Source organism: Branchiostoma belcheri, unplaced genomic scaffold, assembly GCF_001625305.1.
Source record: "Branchiostoma belcheri isolate BF01 breed outbred unplaced genomic scaffold, Haploidv18h27 scaffold3, whole genome shotgun sequence".
NCBI lineage: Eukaryota > Metazoa > Chordata > Leptocardii > Amphioxiformes > Branchiostomatidae > Branchiostoma > Branchiostoma belcheri.
The window spans coordinates 1,835,742-1,853,559 of record NW_017803909.1 but is presented as its reverse complement, the minus strand read 5'-3'; the positions used below and the strand labels follow the sequence as shown (position 1 = coordinate 1,853,559).

At 42.9% G+C, this 17,818-nt stretch overlaps 2 protein-coding genes across 2 annotated transcripts in view; one reads left to right on the top strand and one right to left on the bottom strand.

Moving 5' to 3' along the window:
* LOC109473640 (lysosomal protective protein-like) overlaps nucleotides 1-17,818 on the bottom strand; it is a 76,563-nt gene that overhangs the window by 34,986 nt on the left and 23,759 nt on the right. The window lies entirely within an intron of this gene.
* On the top strand, nucleotides 1,550-17,724 carry LOC109473641 (T-box transcription factor TBX20-like). Its single transcript, XM_019773578.1, has 7 exons — nucleotides 1,550-1,843; nucleotides 2,447-2,726; nucleotides 8,242-8,515; nucleotides 10,090-10,248; nucleotides 12,546-12,622; nucleotides 16,837-16,976; nucleotides 17,372-17,724. The coding sequence occupies exons 1-7, from the start codon at nucleotides 1,714-1,716 to the stop codon at nucleotides 17,722-17,724; spliced, it is 1,413 nt and encodes a 470-aa protein (XP_019629137.1). The 5' UTR covers nucleotides 1,550-1,713.

Genomic DNA, 17,818 nt, shown 5'->3' with positions numbered 1-17,818 from the left:
TAATTTTCATACAGCCAGCTTTAAAACGGTATAGTGAGTAATGGCATTTTTGCTAAACAGAGAATGAAGGATAAAGTAAGCGACGTGACTGAGCGAATGAGAGAAAAAGAGGGAGTAAAAAAATACAGTGCACGCCCTGCCATAAACGTATGGTACGTTCCACGTCTGTTATGGTATTTTTCGTTAATTGAATGTGGAAACTTCAGCATCCATGTGTTTTATGTAACTCCAGGATTTCTCTTCATAATAAACAATAAATATGTACATTCATTGAAGACCGGCAAAAATAGACAAATCTTGGTGAAAATGGTATGTAAAAAAGAGTACCTAAAGAAAAAAAGTTCTCAGTGAAGGTAAAAGTCTACATGGTATGTGAAGCGGACTTTTGGCAACATGATATACATATCTAATAAGATAAATGAAAATGCACTTGCAATTGAAGTTACACATACGGGAACATATCTACATTTCTAATCTCCAATGATTTACTTCTGCCCAATGCTGACGACATGACGAGTGCAAAAATGCTTGTTTGCTTTTAGATTATTACTTTTGCGGTATCAAATATCAGCTACAAATGGAGCTTTTTACCAAATTTGATTCGAAAGGGGTTTAGACCTCCATGCTGGTGGGGCGTATCAGCCTACCGCCCGTTCATTAAGGTATTACTGGATACAACATGTAGAGGTAAATCTAATTAGACGTGCATTGTTGGCCGTCAGCGTCACCACAGGGTGGTCTCGGGGGTGGGTCTGGCGGAGTCAGGCAGGGCGCGGCAGAGACAGCACAAGTACCGTGCCGCGGACACAGACATGCCGGGGTCAGACCACACCACGCCGCGGCGCGCACCAGCACACGGCCCGGCTCACCGCCTCGTACTTCTGAGCCGCCGCTCTTCCACTAGCTTTTTTTTCACCGGGAAACAGAAACGTTTCTGTTTTTAATTGAATTCCGGTGGCCAGTGTAAAACTCTTGAAATTTCAAATATTTATTAATAAGAGACGAACTGAAATACTATTTAAAATCTATATGAAATTGTTCTCGGTGCGTTTCTTAAACTATAATTACTAGCAGCATCACTCAAATTAAATCTCTGTAAAATGCCGTCATTGTGTTAACTGGTATGGAAACATTCAAGCTTGGCGAACAACCCAACTCTTGACAAGTAGTTGTATACCTACTTGTGTCTTTCAAGTGCTTGTTCCGTTTAAAAACGCCGCAAACGCCTCGTTGATTAAGTAGAACACTACCCAAATAAATATAACGTCTTCGACCGCTCGCCATAATGTATGCGCGAGGTTTCGACACTTCTTTCTTATTAGATTCGTCTGAAAAATACATATAAACATCCCCAGTCAACGTGCTGAGCGGAACTCCGAGGCGCGGAAGCGGACTGGCGCATTTGACGCAATCGTTGAACGGGCGTGACGTTTTACACGCTCATTGGTCAGCGTTGCACTTGTTGATAGCGATTACCCGACGCCCATCAAATTAATTGTGATCCAATTACAGCACCTCTGTGGAGTGAGACCCCTGTGTGCAACAAAACCCAGCCCGTGGCCTGTCTCGTCCTCACTGCTGCCCGTGACTGGAGTAAAAGCCTGACTGACCCTAAACATACCAACTCAAACCTCCATCCACCGCACACCAGATAGACCTCGTCTTCCCGGACTGTACACGATTTTCCCGTCGAGGTCTCACCCGTCTCTCGGTATGGAGTGCAATGCCTCGCCGAAGCCGCAACTGTCTTCACGCGCCAATGCGTTCTCGATCGCGGCGATCATGTCTTCTTCCTGCTCTACAAAGAAGGACAGTCCAGAGGAACAAGCCATCAAGCCGCTGGGTAGGTTACTACAGTATTTCCCGTTCCCCCGTCTGTGTTTCTGTGTCCGGGCGCAGTCTGGTCCAAGTCCCGGCGAACTCTCACCTATGTGTATCAGCAGCAGACGACAGCTTACGCGATCATAACGGACCTGCTGCAATAGGTAGTGATAGATGCTTTCATGGGTCGTATGTATGAACGTATATGATTGACATGTCGTTGTTCTTACCACGTTCTAAGTCTGATGTTATAGACCAGTTGGGTTGGTAGAATTCTTACGCCACACCGTATCATATCAGGGGCATTAGTAAATGGTGATTTTTTTGTCCATTCATACTATCAAATGTTTTGACAAGTTTACAATCTATGAGCTAGCTCTGTGGACAATCTGTATAAGCTATGGGTCAGTTAGGTCCAGTCCTTGGGCGGAGACTACCCCGCCTCCGGCTGATTCAGCGTGGACATACGTATATTTTACTCTGCATGCCCTCTGGCCTGGTTCAGGATAGAATGTCCAAAATCACAAACCCATGGCCGTGACTCAAGGCCATGTGCAAGAGTACAGAAATTTTGAAGAAATCGTGCAATGATGCATCTTCTTTCTTGTTTGTCTCGACGTTACAGAGAACTTTGTAGAGAAGTCTGGATGTACACAGCCCCTGTGTGGGGAGGCTTCCTCCACCGAGACCGCAGCAGACGGCGGGCGGACAGGAAGGGAGAGTAGCGCCGGCGAGTCTCGGCAAGAGTCTGCCAGCTCAGAACCAGCGCCTTCCGACGGCTCCCACCTCCAGAACAAGGAAGGCAGCCCCGAGCTGAAAAACGTCCAATGCAAGCTAGAGTCCAAAGAACTGTGGGACAAATTCCACGAACTGGGCACGGAGATGATCATCACTAAGTCTGGAAGGTAAGCAGGGCTCCGGCCGGGTGTAGTCGTGGCTACGTACCGTCAGACATAGCGGGGAGAGCCCGGCTGATCGTTACGGGAAGGTTCAACATGAAGTGATACAGGCGTCTTTGTTGACAGTAGGCACGCATGGTTGCCTCTAAGCGTGTGCGAAGGGAGAAACCCCAGAATGTCCACGTAGGTCAGACATCACATCTAATAGAACACACAGCATGTCCAGTATGTTAATCACCTTAACGTAATTCTGTATGGCTTAAATCTGTGACAAAACGTGCAAAATGTCCATGATACTTGCCAGTGCCCTCTCTCATCCAGATCCTTATAACTCGCCATAAAACATACAAGGCAAATTTCAGTTGCCCCGCTCAGTCAGACAGTATAATGAAGAAATATTTTCTTTAAATCCCTGTCAATTTCCCTGTAACGCACATAAAACAAAATATGACTTTTATGGTGCTACTGAGGTGCTACTTCATCCCGGAGAAAAGTTAATCAGGCAGAGAAAATTTGCCCTACAAAGAGACGGAATGGGCGGGCATGTTGAACCAATGGTCTTGCTCACTAACTGTTCTAGCATCGCAGCGTCTAGCCACCTCTCGCCGGTGTAACTCCGTCTTCTGCCGCCGCAGATCGTAACAAATCTCCCCTGTAATGAAGGGAGACATTTTTACGTTCAGGAGGCAAGTCTTTTGGGACCCTTCGCTCCGCCATATTTCACACAGGATTGTGGGGGGATTTCCATGCCGGCAAGCCCGTCATATAATTTCATTTTCTAATGCAAAGCCAGTTAATGTTTGTACAAAAGAAGGCGATTATCATACCTCTCGTTTATAAAATGAAAAATGTCACAGTATCCGTGTACAAAGACGGCCGAACCTGTCGGACAGAAATTAAGCTAGACGGCGCCAGCTAGGGTCTAGCCTAAAAGCATTCTCTGTGGGCTAGTGGTTAACGTGTTTCTAAACTGTTCGCAAAATGGTCTTTTTTACGTAAAACGGTGTCAATGTTTCCACTTTAAATGCTGCATAACACACATACATATCAACGCTCTCGTCAAGCAGTGAAGTTAGGGGCATAAATACATATACATATATACAGTTTAGCCCTTCATAATCATGAAACAGATGGCAGCTGTCACAAAGGTGGGGACAAAAAACTGGCATTACGGCGAAAATCAGCACTCGGTCTGAGGTTGATGGACAAGACTAGAGACTTTGATCCCCGGAACCCGCAAGGGAATCCGTCCCCGCATGTCCCAGATTTGTGCTAATAGAAACGACGCGTTTGTCGGGCTGTAGTGCACCCATCCACTTGTTTTTCTCCTCCTGTATTTTGTTTATTTATTTGTCTTTGGCCAGATCAACAATTTCTTAAGTTTCATCCCCGTTAATTCTACCTGTACACCTCGGTAAGTACCGTATCCCTGCGCCGGTCGGGTCTAATCTGCTCTTAACAATTTACGACCGACCCGTGCTGTATGATTTATTCCTCTCTCTGCGGAGGGACGCGGGGGTCTGATTCGGTTCTACGACGCTCTTGGTCGGTTCTGACAGAATTGGGCTATAGCATATCATATCGTAGTCCCATTGTATCGTTGCTGTTATATAGTGACTTCTACTTTTTTTGACGTTGCCGATTTAGTCGAGTCCCGTCAAAGTTAGGTTAGGTACGGCACCTCGCGCCATTGCGTTTTGGGCAGGCTAGTTTCTTTCTGACTACCTTTTGGTCAAGAGTGGCATAAGAGAGACCGTACTATTACTTTACGTAGCATTGATGTCAGTTTGCCCACAAATGGGAAAAGACACAACCAATTGTTAGAAAGTGATTCGTAATGTTGTAGTGAACGGTCTCCTCGCGATCTAGCTTCAACCAAAGAAAGGACTTGCTTGTATGATGTTACATTGTAACATGTGTAACATTTGATTGTATAATGTTAACTCCGATATCGTTTCGACGAGAAAGACTAAATTACAAATTGTGAAGAAATTTCTATTTTGAGACGAATTTTGAGGGAAGTTAAGAGGGGTATACTACTAGCTCCCGAATACTGACCAGAAGAGTGTCTTCTATGCTTTAGGGGTTAGACTGGCGCACGAGTAAAGCCGGGGTATTACCGCGGTATGGTCACCTCCTCTGGGACTTGTCCGGCCTCTATAAGTAGCCTCTGGCGGGTCGTAGTTTTATCGAACTTAGAATGGACTGGCAGTTAGGCAAAGAGAGTTTAGGTATGTGTCTCTTCAGCCATGATCTATCTATGCTTGCAAGAAAAAAAAATGATCACAGGTTTAAGATTTCAGTAAGAGTAGATATATGGTGAAGTTGTGCATGGTGGGACGGCCGATACTCTTTGAATTGCAGCTAAACTGTCATTTATGATTACATGTATAGATTCCACCTTTACTAAGTATTGTACGATAGCCTGTATATCATGATATTACTAGTAGCTTGTGGTATAAACGTCTAGTGTTTGATAGCTTCTATTGTGGTATTTTAGCAGTGGTCATTGTCGACTTCTCGGCCGAACAGCTTCCTTGTAGATACTACAGATGATAATAGCACACCTTAAGTACAATTCTTACTGTCAATTTTTCTATTATCAGAGGTGACACATTGTTGCAGTCTTTGTTATTGTATCAGTAGATATGTAGTGGGTATGTGTTTGTTAAAAGAAAGGTTCTCTGCGTATGTGTTAACCCGAGAGATGAGTAGGCCCCACAACGTAACATGAGCTGTGGGTACTGTTATTAGTTTTGCGAAAAGAAACTATACTACGTGTCCATGGCCGTGTATTAAAACAGAGAACGTGATTGTAGCCACAAGGCAAGCAAACGGCTTGTCATACAGGTCAACGTGGCTTCCCCTGCTATTTGTACCTTGTGCAAAAACCACCAGCCCTAGTTAACGCCATGTATACATACCTACAGCAGTAGCTATAGCAATCGGTATTTGTGGAAACTAAGTTAGAAATTTCATTTCCTCTTTATTACCGAAACGGTTTACCGTAATCGCCAAAAACAACGCTCATTCGATTTCGCCCGTAACACAGGTCATTAGGTGTATGTCCGCTACCGGGTAGCGTTGATTTTATGAACTGAAAGTCATTTCCCTGTGGTATTTTGTTCTTGATGTTGCTCATGTACAGAAAGTCTCGTATATTCTTATTCCGTTATACATATTTAGTTGGAGACACATTTTACGGATACTACAATTGTCCGGAAATGGCAAGAAAATGTCTTTGTGACCATTCGTATGCTGAGGTCACTGTGTTTATTGTAGACACTTGCAGTTTTGCCTGTTTTATCTGTCATCAAAAAGGACTTCATCGTACAATCTACATATCATGCCTAAAGGTTGAGCCATTTTACCGGTAAGAAATCTAGAGGCTGTGAAATATAAAACATCAACCTTTGTAGTGATCTACCTTCATGGGAAACCAAGGCACCATGATACTCTTGTTTTCCACGGAATGACACGTTTTGCCCGACCGCCTGGGCCGGTTAACTTGCCCCGGTGTGGACCCAGGAAGGGTGAAACATGACACAAACAACACAGTCATAGTATATAAAAGCAGCTCTTTTTATCTTTAACACACATGTCTATTCAATGTAAAGCAAAGGTGTCATTTAGGTATACAAAATGCAGTTATGAAGATGTTATATGAGTCAGCGCCATCTTACAACCGGTGACATAGATGGAAAGCAACATATAGATATTTGGGCCATCAACTGTATCACCAGCATAGATCAGTATACAGCAACACTACGCGTAGCTTTATATCTGAAGGTATACTGAGGGGAAAACACCACAGCTCTTATGAAATATCTGCTGTTATTCAACGAGAGGAGGTGAAGAAATTGAATATTGTGGTCACAGATCGCTAGCGTACGTACACGTAACAACAAGGACGAAAAATGCTTTTCTATCCGTCTATCAAAAAACAATGACGGCCACCGGAAAAATCAATATTTCTACGAAATGTTAACCTGAAAACGACGATTGTTTGGTATGGACGTGTAATGTAGTAATTGTTTTATTTATCACGCACACGTTGAATAGGTGTGCTTCGCCGCTCGCAGGCAAATTCTTCCCGCTTGCGCAGGAAATGGCGCTCGGCTGAAAGCCAACGCGTCCTTCCACAATAATCTCACCGTATGTGCATCCAAAGGTCAAATGAAGCGTGGAATATGGAATATATATTTTTGTAATGGTACTGACGTATGGTTTCGTGTGAATGAAGAAAGTAGAACTTTGTAATTCGTGTGATTTAGAATTAGAGTCCAAGTTAAAGTCTATGTGGGAATAAAATAAATATCTACAGTGCAAAAAATAATCCATACTAGTAACAGTACAATTTCTTTATTCATGTTTGTTGCTGTAGGATGCTTAACGCATTTATTCCTTCGTTTTGTTAGTCATCTTTTTTCACTTAAAATCTGATGGTTGATTTTCCAGATCCTAGTATTTTTCTTAGTGCATTTTGATACAGCTACATTGCGTGCATGTCATATGTATCACTGCCAACAAAGCAGCTTGTATATCGTTATATAAAACCTGAAAAATAACAAGTACAATATGACATTCGGTGCGGTGTACATCTGAGTATAAATACCCAGATTCCGTCCTGTTTTTCTCCGTATCCACGGCAAAATCTGGCCGCCTTGTCGGTCGATATTCCAGCAAAATGTGCTGACATTTAAGAGCCTTACAAATACGGACAACCCAAAATGTCTTATACCTCACTCACTGCTTCCTATTGACTCATAACATTTAAGTAGAAGGTAATTTAGGGATCATTTGAACGGCAGATCCAGATGAAATGACAGTGAATGCAGCAAATCCCACAGAGGAACCCCTAGCGAAAGGTCACCTAAGAATACTAGATGCTTTCTTCAGGCAATCACTGCCTTATATAAATGTTTCTTCTTACGTTGGCTGAAAAATGAACGGACGGAACCAAAACTACAACCTTTTTGTTGCCTCAGTAACTTCTGAGAAACACATATTAGTGACGTGAGGTGTTAAAGGCCAGGGCCAAGTTCTGGTCACGGCAGAATGCACATGACTTCAGAATGGATACTGAAGAAACTTGATCATCAAACACACAGACGTACAGATGGCCAAGTAAAATTCATTTTAGACTTGTCCACACTATCATGGAAAGAACACTTTCAAATATAACTTAAAAGACGAAACGTGATATGACTTGGCAGTTCTTACGTGGAGGATAGGCAAATTCATTGAAACTGTATGAAGGAAAGTACCACCTTGTTTATAGTGTTTTAATAAAAATTACGAATGCTGTTCTGTTCTGATTATTGTATTTCACTATTTAGCTTGTTTTCTAAGGGTCATTTTGATGCTTTTGTCTGGACATACCAACGGTCAGGGAAGAAGACTTAGAGACAGTCAGGTGTCACCAGGTGTTTAGGTCTATATGTTACAGGTGTATGTGTACGCTTGTATGTGAGAAATAACCGTCAGCATGTTGTTGATGTTGTTGTTTATCTGTAAACAGGCGGATGTTCCCGACCATCAGGGTGTCGTTCTCCGGGGTGGACCCTGACGCCAAGTACATCGTGCTGATGGACATCATCCCCGTGGACAACAAGCGGTACCGGTACGCGTACCACCGGTCGTCCTGGCTGGTGGCGGGGAAGGCCGACCCGCCGCAGCCCGCCCGGCTCTACGTCCACCCCGACTCGCCCTTCACCGGCGAGCAGCTCCAGAAACAGATCGTCTCCTTCGAGAAGCTCAAACTGACCAACAACGAGCTGGACCAGCACGGCCATGTGAGTACCGAGCGTCATATTGCTCAAGTTTTGGGTAAAAATGCCATGGGACGCATGTTTGAATTGAGGACAGGCTTTTCTGCCTTTCCTGATGTCGCAGGAGGATGAAATTTTCAGGACACACAGAACCTACTACGTACTACAAGAAAACCAACAAGTACATATAAGTGTCAAATTCCAGCCTTCCAAAAATGGTATTTCTAACCAAATATGTGTACTGGCTACTAGGAGTGCTCCCAAATTTGTCACGAATTGTTAGGTGAATTTTCGGCGCGATCGATACAAGATACAGTCCCTGCAGTACTGATCACCATCCGCACAGGGTCATGACATTTACCTTTCCTCACTACAAATCTAGCTCTCTGTTTCCATGAGAACAGAGGTTCAGACAAGATAGGAAGATTATCTTACGATCATACCGTGGCGTGCATTATTACCCCTCCAGGAATTAAGCTTGTATTCTTATTGAATATTTACAATGTAGTAGGTTGGTGTGGATGATTAGCTCTTATATATCACCTGTATGACCTTTGTGTATGATGAATTTTTGTGCTGGCGCATTTTTGACGGAAATTACAATAAAGAGTGATTTATGAAAAAGAGATGGGAAAGAATGTGGGGAAACGACATTGACATTGAATTAATAAAATTTGGGATGAGATCGTGCGCAATTTCCAACACAATTAAAAGGTGTTCGCAATTTATTTCATAAGCATAACAAAATTGATAATGGTCTCTTTGCAATTGCAATATTTGCTATATACAACGGTTGCAGATAAAATTCTAAGCTTCTATGTATATGATATGTTTCTTGCGGGTTATCCATTTTATTCTTCAATTTGACAGCTAAACAGTCACTCAAATTTACATTTTCTTGAATACAAATGTTCCCAAAGTTTCTCTCCGGTTTTGGCGTGAAAACAAATTCAAAGTACTTTTTATCTATTGATTAAAAGCTGTGCGTTATTTCATCGTTATTGGTTATCATTTTTCATTATTAGTTTTCGTACTGAAAACAGTAATCAAGAGATGCCCAGAATATAGCGCCTTGAGCCTTGCACAGACTCGCGCTATCACATTAGTATTGGCTTCTTGTATTGACTTATTTCCTCAATAGTTAAGACATACTACTGTATTCGAAATAAGAGAATAGTCACAAAATCTATTATAGTGGTGATTGCATTAAGCTTTTGCTAAGTGGTAACAAATTTTCGCGGTTTCAAAAGTTGTATTTTTATTTCACATGAGAAATATCATATAGAAGAATGAATGCTGCGTACTGAAAATAATGCTACCCGTAGTATTATCGCATAGTTTTTGGCACATATCCTTTTTGGTAGTATAGAGGTATTGGAAATTGTATTGCTTATTATTTGAAAATTTCTTACTTTCGGACTTTTTTTAGCAATACAATATCTCAGAAAACCCCTCACGACCGAACTTATACTCCAGAACTGTTAATAAAACGTTAAGCGTTTTCTATATTCCATACTCGTGTTACTCATATTGAATAAAACAGTTCATTTACACATTCCTAAAAACTGTCTGACTTTTGTTCTTTTTTCCCCGAACAGATTATTCTGAACTCGATGCACCGTTACCAGCCGCGCGTGCACATTATCAAGAAGAAGGAACACACCGCTTCGCTTCTCAACCTCAACTCTGAGGAGTTTAAGACGTTTGTCTTCCAAGAGTGCATGTTCACGGCCGTCACCGCCTACCAAAACCAACTGGTGAGTTTACGATATACCTGTCCTTTTACTTTCTTTTTACTTGTTCTATATTTTTGCTTCCGTGCCGTTTTCAACATATTTTACGTATTATGTGTTCCTAGTTCTCTGCTGAGTAAAGTTACTTACGCATTAGGAGAAATGAGATGAAAAATTACAACATTCTTCGTAGCTGTTTTCATAACATATCCGCCTGTTTCGACACATTTGTACAATTATTAATTTTCCGAATACATCGGAAACCCGTCTTTTATGGTATACGTACATGAAATTGCAGATTTTGCAGCAGAAAAGAACTGTAGTATTGTTGGAAATCGCTATTTTTACGAACATTCGGCGGAAGCTTTTACAAACGAAACATTCACAGAAGAGAACTCTAGAAGAAAACACAATTAGTATAATGTTTCTTCGGTGCATTTCTTATCATATGCGTGTCTTGTATTGCTGTTTTCGTACTTGTAAAATGCTTGAGATACTTTATACCATAAGAAACCTTCATGCTGCATACATAACACTAGTGCTCTAAACATTTTGTACCACCCAACACGACTATACGTTACATATCTAGAGTTACCACCGTTTGTTGCTCATTCATCAAATTGACCAATTTGAAAATCGATGATAAAAAGATTGACCGTCTCACGTTGGGGGTTGAAAGTGTGGTGGGCCGCGGAGTGGCGCGCACTGATTTTTATCGCAAAGTCGCCGGGTTTTAGATAATTTTCTTCTGCAAAAATGTAGCTACAACTACTTTTAGTATTCCTTTTCTACTTATTCTTATTCTTCCTGAGAAATAGAACACACAACTTAACTCAACTTAACTCGGAAATGAAAACAAAAAAATTGAATATATGGCGTTTCATTTCCCAGCAAATACAGTTGCCATCAATAAGCAGTAGTAAGATTTTCTTTTCCACAATTATTGAAATATTGCCCGAAAATGACACCATGTAAGCACATAATTACTTCAATGTTACAGTACAGGCAAGTGTAGAAAATGGTTCAATCGCAGTTTTCTTGGCAAGCGGTCCGTCCGCGGCCTTCAGAACTCCGGTGACTTATGTCGCGGACCGGCGCTGCTCATTGATTCGATTACCCACCGTTTATGAATTATGGACGTCTCTGGTCCTAAAGAGGCCATCATTTTCCCGTTATTACCACCAGCGTTACACTGTATAAATCATGAGGCTACCGGGCCGCTAGGAGGTAGGCACCGGGAGAAAAGACGTCCCTGCAGTGGCCTGCGGCGCTCGTGCAAGGCGAAACTGTCTCAAATCACTGTGCTGTTGGATACCGATATTTCTCGTGTATTTGTGTATTTGTTAACTTTTTTTGTGTGTTTTCAAAATTTTGTTGTTTTTGTCTGCTAATGTAATAAAATACAATATTTTTTTTACATTAGTTGAGTAAGAATGAAAGTAGCGCATGTGGTGCTAAAGCTCCATTCGAGAAAACAACTTGTAGAAGAACAATCGCTTTGTGCTGATATGTTTACAGAGGAACAGGATAGGTTTGGGTGTAATATCAGGTGCGCACGAGGCGAGGAGAATATCCATTTTGCACAAACAGCCAGCTTTTCCCTGATTAACCCCCTTCTCACGTTACCAACAGACGTTTTTCTCGGAATATTTTACCTTTGCATGCCCCAATTCAATTTCGAGGCACGTCCTACACTCATGTCTCATTTCTTTTACCTTTTAGCTTGAATTTTTGGATTTTTTTCTCTGCATTTTAATCGGGCTCTATTCTTTAGTTTTGATACCCACGGCTCTCAAAGTTTTCTCAACAGTGCAAAATTGTAAGAAGATTCTCTAGGGTTTCCTCATGTAGCAAAGGAAACGACATTTAACGCAAATAAACTGGAAATTTGTATATTACCTGACTAAATGATTTCTTACCTTCTTCTTTGTTAAATTTCTAGTTTAAACTCTTAATCACGCGGACAATAAGACTGTCGCGAGGTTAGCCAACAATGGACAACAGACGGCCGACATGTGTTGAAAATTAAGCTAAACTGAGCATTAAACTAAATCAATGGAAAATCAGAACGAATTTTTTATGTATGATGGCAAATATCTTGCTACCTTCAGCTCAAACATTGAAATAGGAAAGTAAACATTTTCTATTCAGCATCATTCCAAGTACGGACGGACGACGGTTCAAGTTGTCTATGGGGCAATGCTTTGCGCTGAATAGTTATCGGCTTTTGCCCCGATCAAGATGTTTCTTACATGTCATTATCTAATCTTTTACGATGATTTTTACTACCTTTTGTGACGATGTGTAACTCTTCCTTCCAGATCACGAAGTTAAAGATCGACAGTAACCCGTTCGCCAAGGGATTCCGGGACTCGTCCCGTCTCACAGATATAGAAAGGTTCGTTATCTATCGTTTTGTGATAGAATCTTATTAACAATATCTACCTGTTAAAACTGTTTAAATGCTGTTATGGTCGATTTTAGTAACGTTTGGTTGGTCTTCGTTTTGCAGTCATAGCTTCGCCTCTGGCATTCAAAACCTACAACTGCTACCATTACAGTGTATATACAAAGGGTATACATTTAGGTATTTGATAGTATGTAGCTAGAAACATAAAAGTATTTAGAAAATAGAAATATACAGATTTTTTCCGTACTTTTTTTCATATTGTACTTTTGAAGTACGATACGTTGCCTTTAAGAGTGACAAAAGAATTAGGAATCGTCCGAGGATCCATATAGCTGTCAGCATCCGTCCCTGATAATTGCGGACATTCTCCTGGTTCTCGTGTTTTGTTTATTTCTGAGCTGTCCGCCCATCGCTCCTCGCGCCCCATAAATCCACGGACATTCCCGATGTGGTCCGTACCTAACGAACTGTTAATGTCCCGCCCGTGAGTGACGGACGCCGAGTGCTGATAGTGGGGAATGCCGCTGCTATGTGTGCAGCTCAGCGCATTACACTTCTGAGGCCCACTGCTCGTGTAATGTGCGCGCTATCTCAACTAGAATCTGGGGGAAATTGCTGATGATGTTCAGATGGGAGGAACATAAGTGAGGTGTGTTCGGAACATAATGGGAAAAGCAGAACACTCGAGTTTTTCTTAGGTGCTTTTATGTGAACACTTCTCTCTGAGAATTGGAACGGACAGAAGCGCCCTGTCTGTCATTGTAGCTGACGTTTTCTGGTGCCGAAGTCGTTCCCTTTACTTTAAGCCCCGTTTTCATTCCGAATGTTGTTTTGATACAAATAAGAGTTGGTAGGCTTCCACGGGCGAGTGGCGCGCGGGTCAAGTGAAGCAGATGTCGGGAAAATGGAGCATGAAGTCTTCCCCCTCACTTCTGGCGCAATCTGCGTTCTGACGTTGATTTACGTCCCTTATCGGTCATGTTGAGCTGGAAATGCCCCATTTACGTTCCTGTGCTATCGCCGAGATAAAGTTGTTTCCTTGGCTTGTCATTCTGAAGCGGTAGGCCGTGGTTTGAGATGTCGGCCTCCCACCCGGGTACTGTACCTCACACGTGCGTGGTTCCGTTCTTACTCCGCCATGACACCCCTGTATTTCACCACTTACACCAAACAATTTAGAACGAGCGTTAGTGACGTTTTCCACAGCTCCTGACCCCGCCGTTCAACACCGCCCAACTGTGGACATATTTTCCTCATGTGACGAAAGTTCTCTTGTCAGCCCCGTTTGCACCGCAACAGACATCGCGGCTTCTCACCATAAGCAGGCTACTTTTAGACTCTTCTTCAAGCCGTTTAAGTCCCATCCTTAACAAAGAGACACCACAAAACAGCAATGACAGCTTTTTAACTGTAATTTCACCATCTAAAGGCCAAAAGGTCTAAGAAATGGAATGATAATGTTTTAACTGTTTCCATTTGGTTCAAAACTGGCCCTTATGTCCCATTCTGTTTCTCGTTTGCGTCTAGATGTTTGTTTTCGTTTAACAAGTGCGTTTGCTTTAACATCGAACAGAGGAAACTGGATGGCATTAAACTATGTTCTTTAGATATTGGGCTACATACATGTATGAAATGAGAAAAAAGCCTAATAGCCCATAAGCACAACCAGTGCGCATTTTCCTCTGTTGAAATGGAGCCCAAGACAAAGGAACTTTCTTAAGACGGGTATCTAGGGTATTTGGAGGAGACTTAACGACCCCGGGTTGTCTGGGCATGGAATCCTCTGCCGTGTTTGCAAACAATGCCGACATCTTGACCGTCTCTGCCACCGTTGGTATTCATTCATTGTGGTCAAAACAGCCTCACTTTCCACTATCCAGTGTTCTGTTGAAAAATCACCATATGGTTCATTTCGCCTGCAATGGTGTTGTTGTACGTTTCGGTTTGCGTACTTATATATTCTTTAATTTCTAGCTGACGTTCTTTCACCATGCGTTCTTTCACGTTTTGCTCCAATTTTCCCATGCATGTCAACATGTCCGGCTATATATAGTGAAATGTTTTGCTGAAGTTTTAACGGTTGTAGGGGAAACGTTTCTCTCACTTCCATCCAGTCAACCAGAACCAAAAATCCGGGCGGCAGGCATCTCACCCCACATTTCTCACAACACAGAAGTTTTCATTTCTTTCTGACCCTTAACATTCCTCACTCCTCCTCAAATGTTGGTGTCTGGAGAGTTTTAGTCAGCACGGTGCAGGTGTAATCAGAAAATCTGGAGCGCCGCTCGGAGAGTTTCTCTCTCCCTCTCTCTCCCACCGCGTCGAGAGAGTTTTCGGTTGGGTCGAGATTAAACAACACAATCTCCACACAACTGATATCGCAGCAGCAGGAATGTAAACACGACCGGGAGCCGATGAAATCGGACAGGCTTGGGAAGTGTTACATTATACCAACCACCATGTATCGAACTACCTTGCCAATTATGTCACCATGTTGGTGCGCTAACAGACAGAAAAGGCATGGCGCCTGGGCGGACTGTACCGAGCAAGCCGGGGCGGAAAAAAACGGGCCGCCACGCACAAGATAAAGTTACCGTTTCTTCCAACAGTTATCGTTCACCTGTACTCTTGACAAATTTTTTAAAGCTTTTCTTCAAGATTTTCTTCATATTCAATGACCGGTGATTATCAAATTTGTGTGTTTTTTTCTACAATTTTTTTTCGCGAGAGAAACGCCTGCTCTTTTCTTCAACATGTATCAGAGTTGCATCATCCCTAACTCCTCCCTCCATAGAGATTCTTCGATTCAGATATGATAATAAGAGAATTTGCAGAAATTAGCCGGGGCTAATGAAGACATTGCCCGTCAGACCGCACCCTACCCGCTGTCCGGCCGACCTAACCGTGAGTGGAGAGGAAACTGTGGCGTGGGAACACACGCTCCACTTCGTGCTTGTGTCATCGCGTGGACCCCGCCAGACACCCAGACTCAACTGTTAATTTATACCGCATAGAACTGTTGAAAGTCCGGGCTTTTGAGGGAATGTAGAGTGTGGCTGTGGGAGGGAGACGGAAACCTGCTGGAGTTAAGGGTGCGGGGCGCGGTGTGGTCACAGGTTCACCCGGGTCGGACCATACAGCTCAACACAATTGTCAACTCAATAAACTGGAAATGTCTTTCAAATTTCTTTTATGATCTTTTAATAGCTGCGTTTTCTACTTCCCGTAGTTGTATACTAGTATATCTTTGAAGTTGACCAAAACATAGAATTACGTTTGGCAATTTCAGTACTAGCGCGCACATGTAATTGTCAACATTAAGAAAAAAACAAGGACAATGTGGCGTTACACTCAAGTTACTAGTACACACTTATTTCATAACGCCACATACAACATAACAAACAACATCGGAGTTGCACATGCATTTTCACGTCACAAAAATTTCACATTGTTATTGTTGCATGGTGGCGAATTAAATGTTTACGACATATAAAAGCGACCCCTTTTTGATACCTCCAGACGCGAATACAATCATACGTTTTCCTGCGGCTTTTGTTTTCCTAGCAACGTAAAACGGTGTTGGTAGTTCTTTTTCTAGTTCTCCGTTTTTTTACATTATTGGCCACACGCCAAACTAGTTATAGGTGTAGATCTGTGTCTGTTGATTTTATCAAGGTACATATGAAAATACTTCATTTAAAAGAGTACAAGTGCGAAGTACGGATGAGAGTTTTTGTTTCATGTTTAGAAAAGTGTATACAGAGAAAAATAATGTAGCCGTTGTGTGCATACTTTGTACAATGTATGTGTATACTTAATGGCTATCATTGACATGCAGTCTCTTTAATTTGTTGTATGTATGATTAAGTGGAAGCGGTGTCTCTATTTATGTATTTAGTAGCGATCCGCTTTAATTTGCCCTGGTTGTTTTTTTTTTCTATTTCCAAATTTATTACAAATGTGCGACATCACACTCCAAGTTTTTTCAACTTATTTTCATGCCGAGTTAAATGAGGAAATTTGTGTTAAGTGCCTTTCCCAAAGGCAAAAGATCGGTGGCATGGCAGGATTCGAACTCGAGACCTCTTGGTTCCGGGCCGAACGCTCTGTCTTTACGCCATACGACCCCACAGGGACCCACACGTCCCTGGTTGTTGATGCCACCGCTTCCACGCGTATAAACCCTGTGTCCCTCCCGACAGTGACCTTTCTTGGCGTGCCTGCAGGGAGAGCGTGGAGACCATGCTGAAGGAACACCGGTACGCGCGCTCACCCATCCGGGCATACGCCGAGGAGGAGCCGCCCAGGAAAAGTCCGCGTCTGTCCAGCTCCTCATCCTCCGGTAAGAACCAACTTAATACCCTCTTACACCCTCAGAACACACTCTAAGACGCACGTCTTACTGCTTTATTAGTGGATTTAGATCGTCTTAGACGGCCTGGCCAGCCTGGCGTCATGCCGGCAGTGGGAGGTGTATAAAGCACAGGTCCATACGGAGAATTAAGAAGGAAATCCTGCCATTTTGAGAGACTTTCAAGGCCTTCACATTCGTAAAAAATTATATCTTGTATCGAATAATGTAATTCCTGTTACAAGAAGGGCACTGTTAGTGATCTCTCATGATGTATGGTTTGCTTACACTTTATCCACTTTATCTTGTTCATCACATAAAAGTGAATGTTTTGATTTGATTTCGCGATGTGAAATGAATTCTACGGCGTCTTGTTTTCCCAGAAGGCGGCCTGACGTCGCCCAGCACGTCCGGCGGAGGATGGCCCTCTCCTTCCTTCACCCCGTTACCTCACTACCCCCACTCCTCTCACCCCATTCCCATCACACCTCATCCCATCAACCCCTCCGTCACGGCTACAACATCCAGCCTGACCTCCCCCCTCCCACACCCGCTGCCCCACACCCTGGGGTTCGGGGCGCTGGGGATACCAGGCTTGCCGCATCCCCCCTCTCCTCTCCCCGCCCCCATCCCCATGCTATCCGCCCCCTCCCCGTTCCACCCCCTCCACATACAGAGGTACCCGTACTTCCCGCAGACGGCCTACTCCTCCGTACACACGCTCAGGCATTATGTATAGTCAAGGTGAGAAACTCTCCAATCTGCCAAAGTTATAATTGCTGACTACATATGCCATGGGGCGGGAATAAAAGCTTATAATCGGTCAACACATG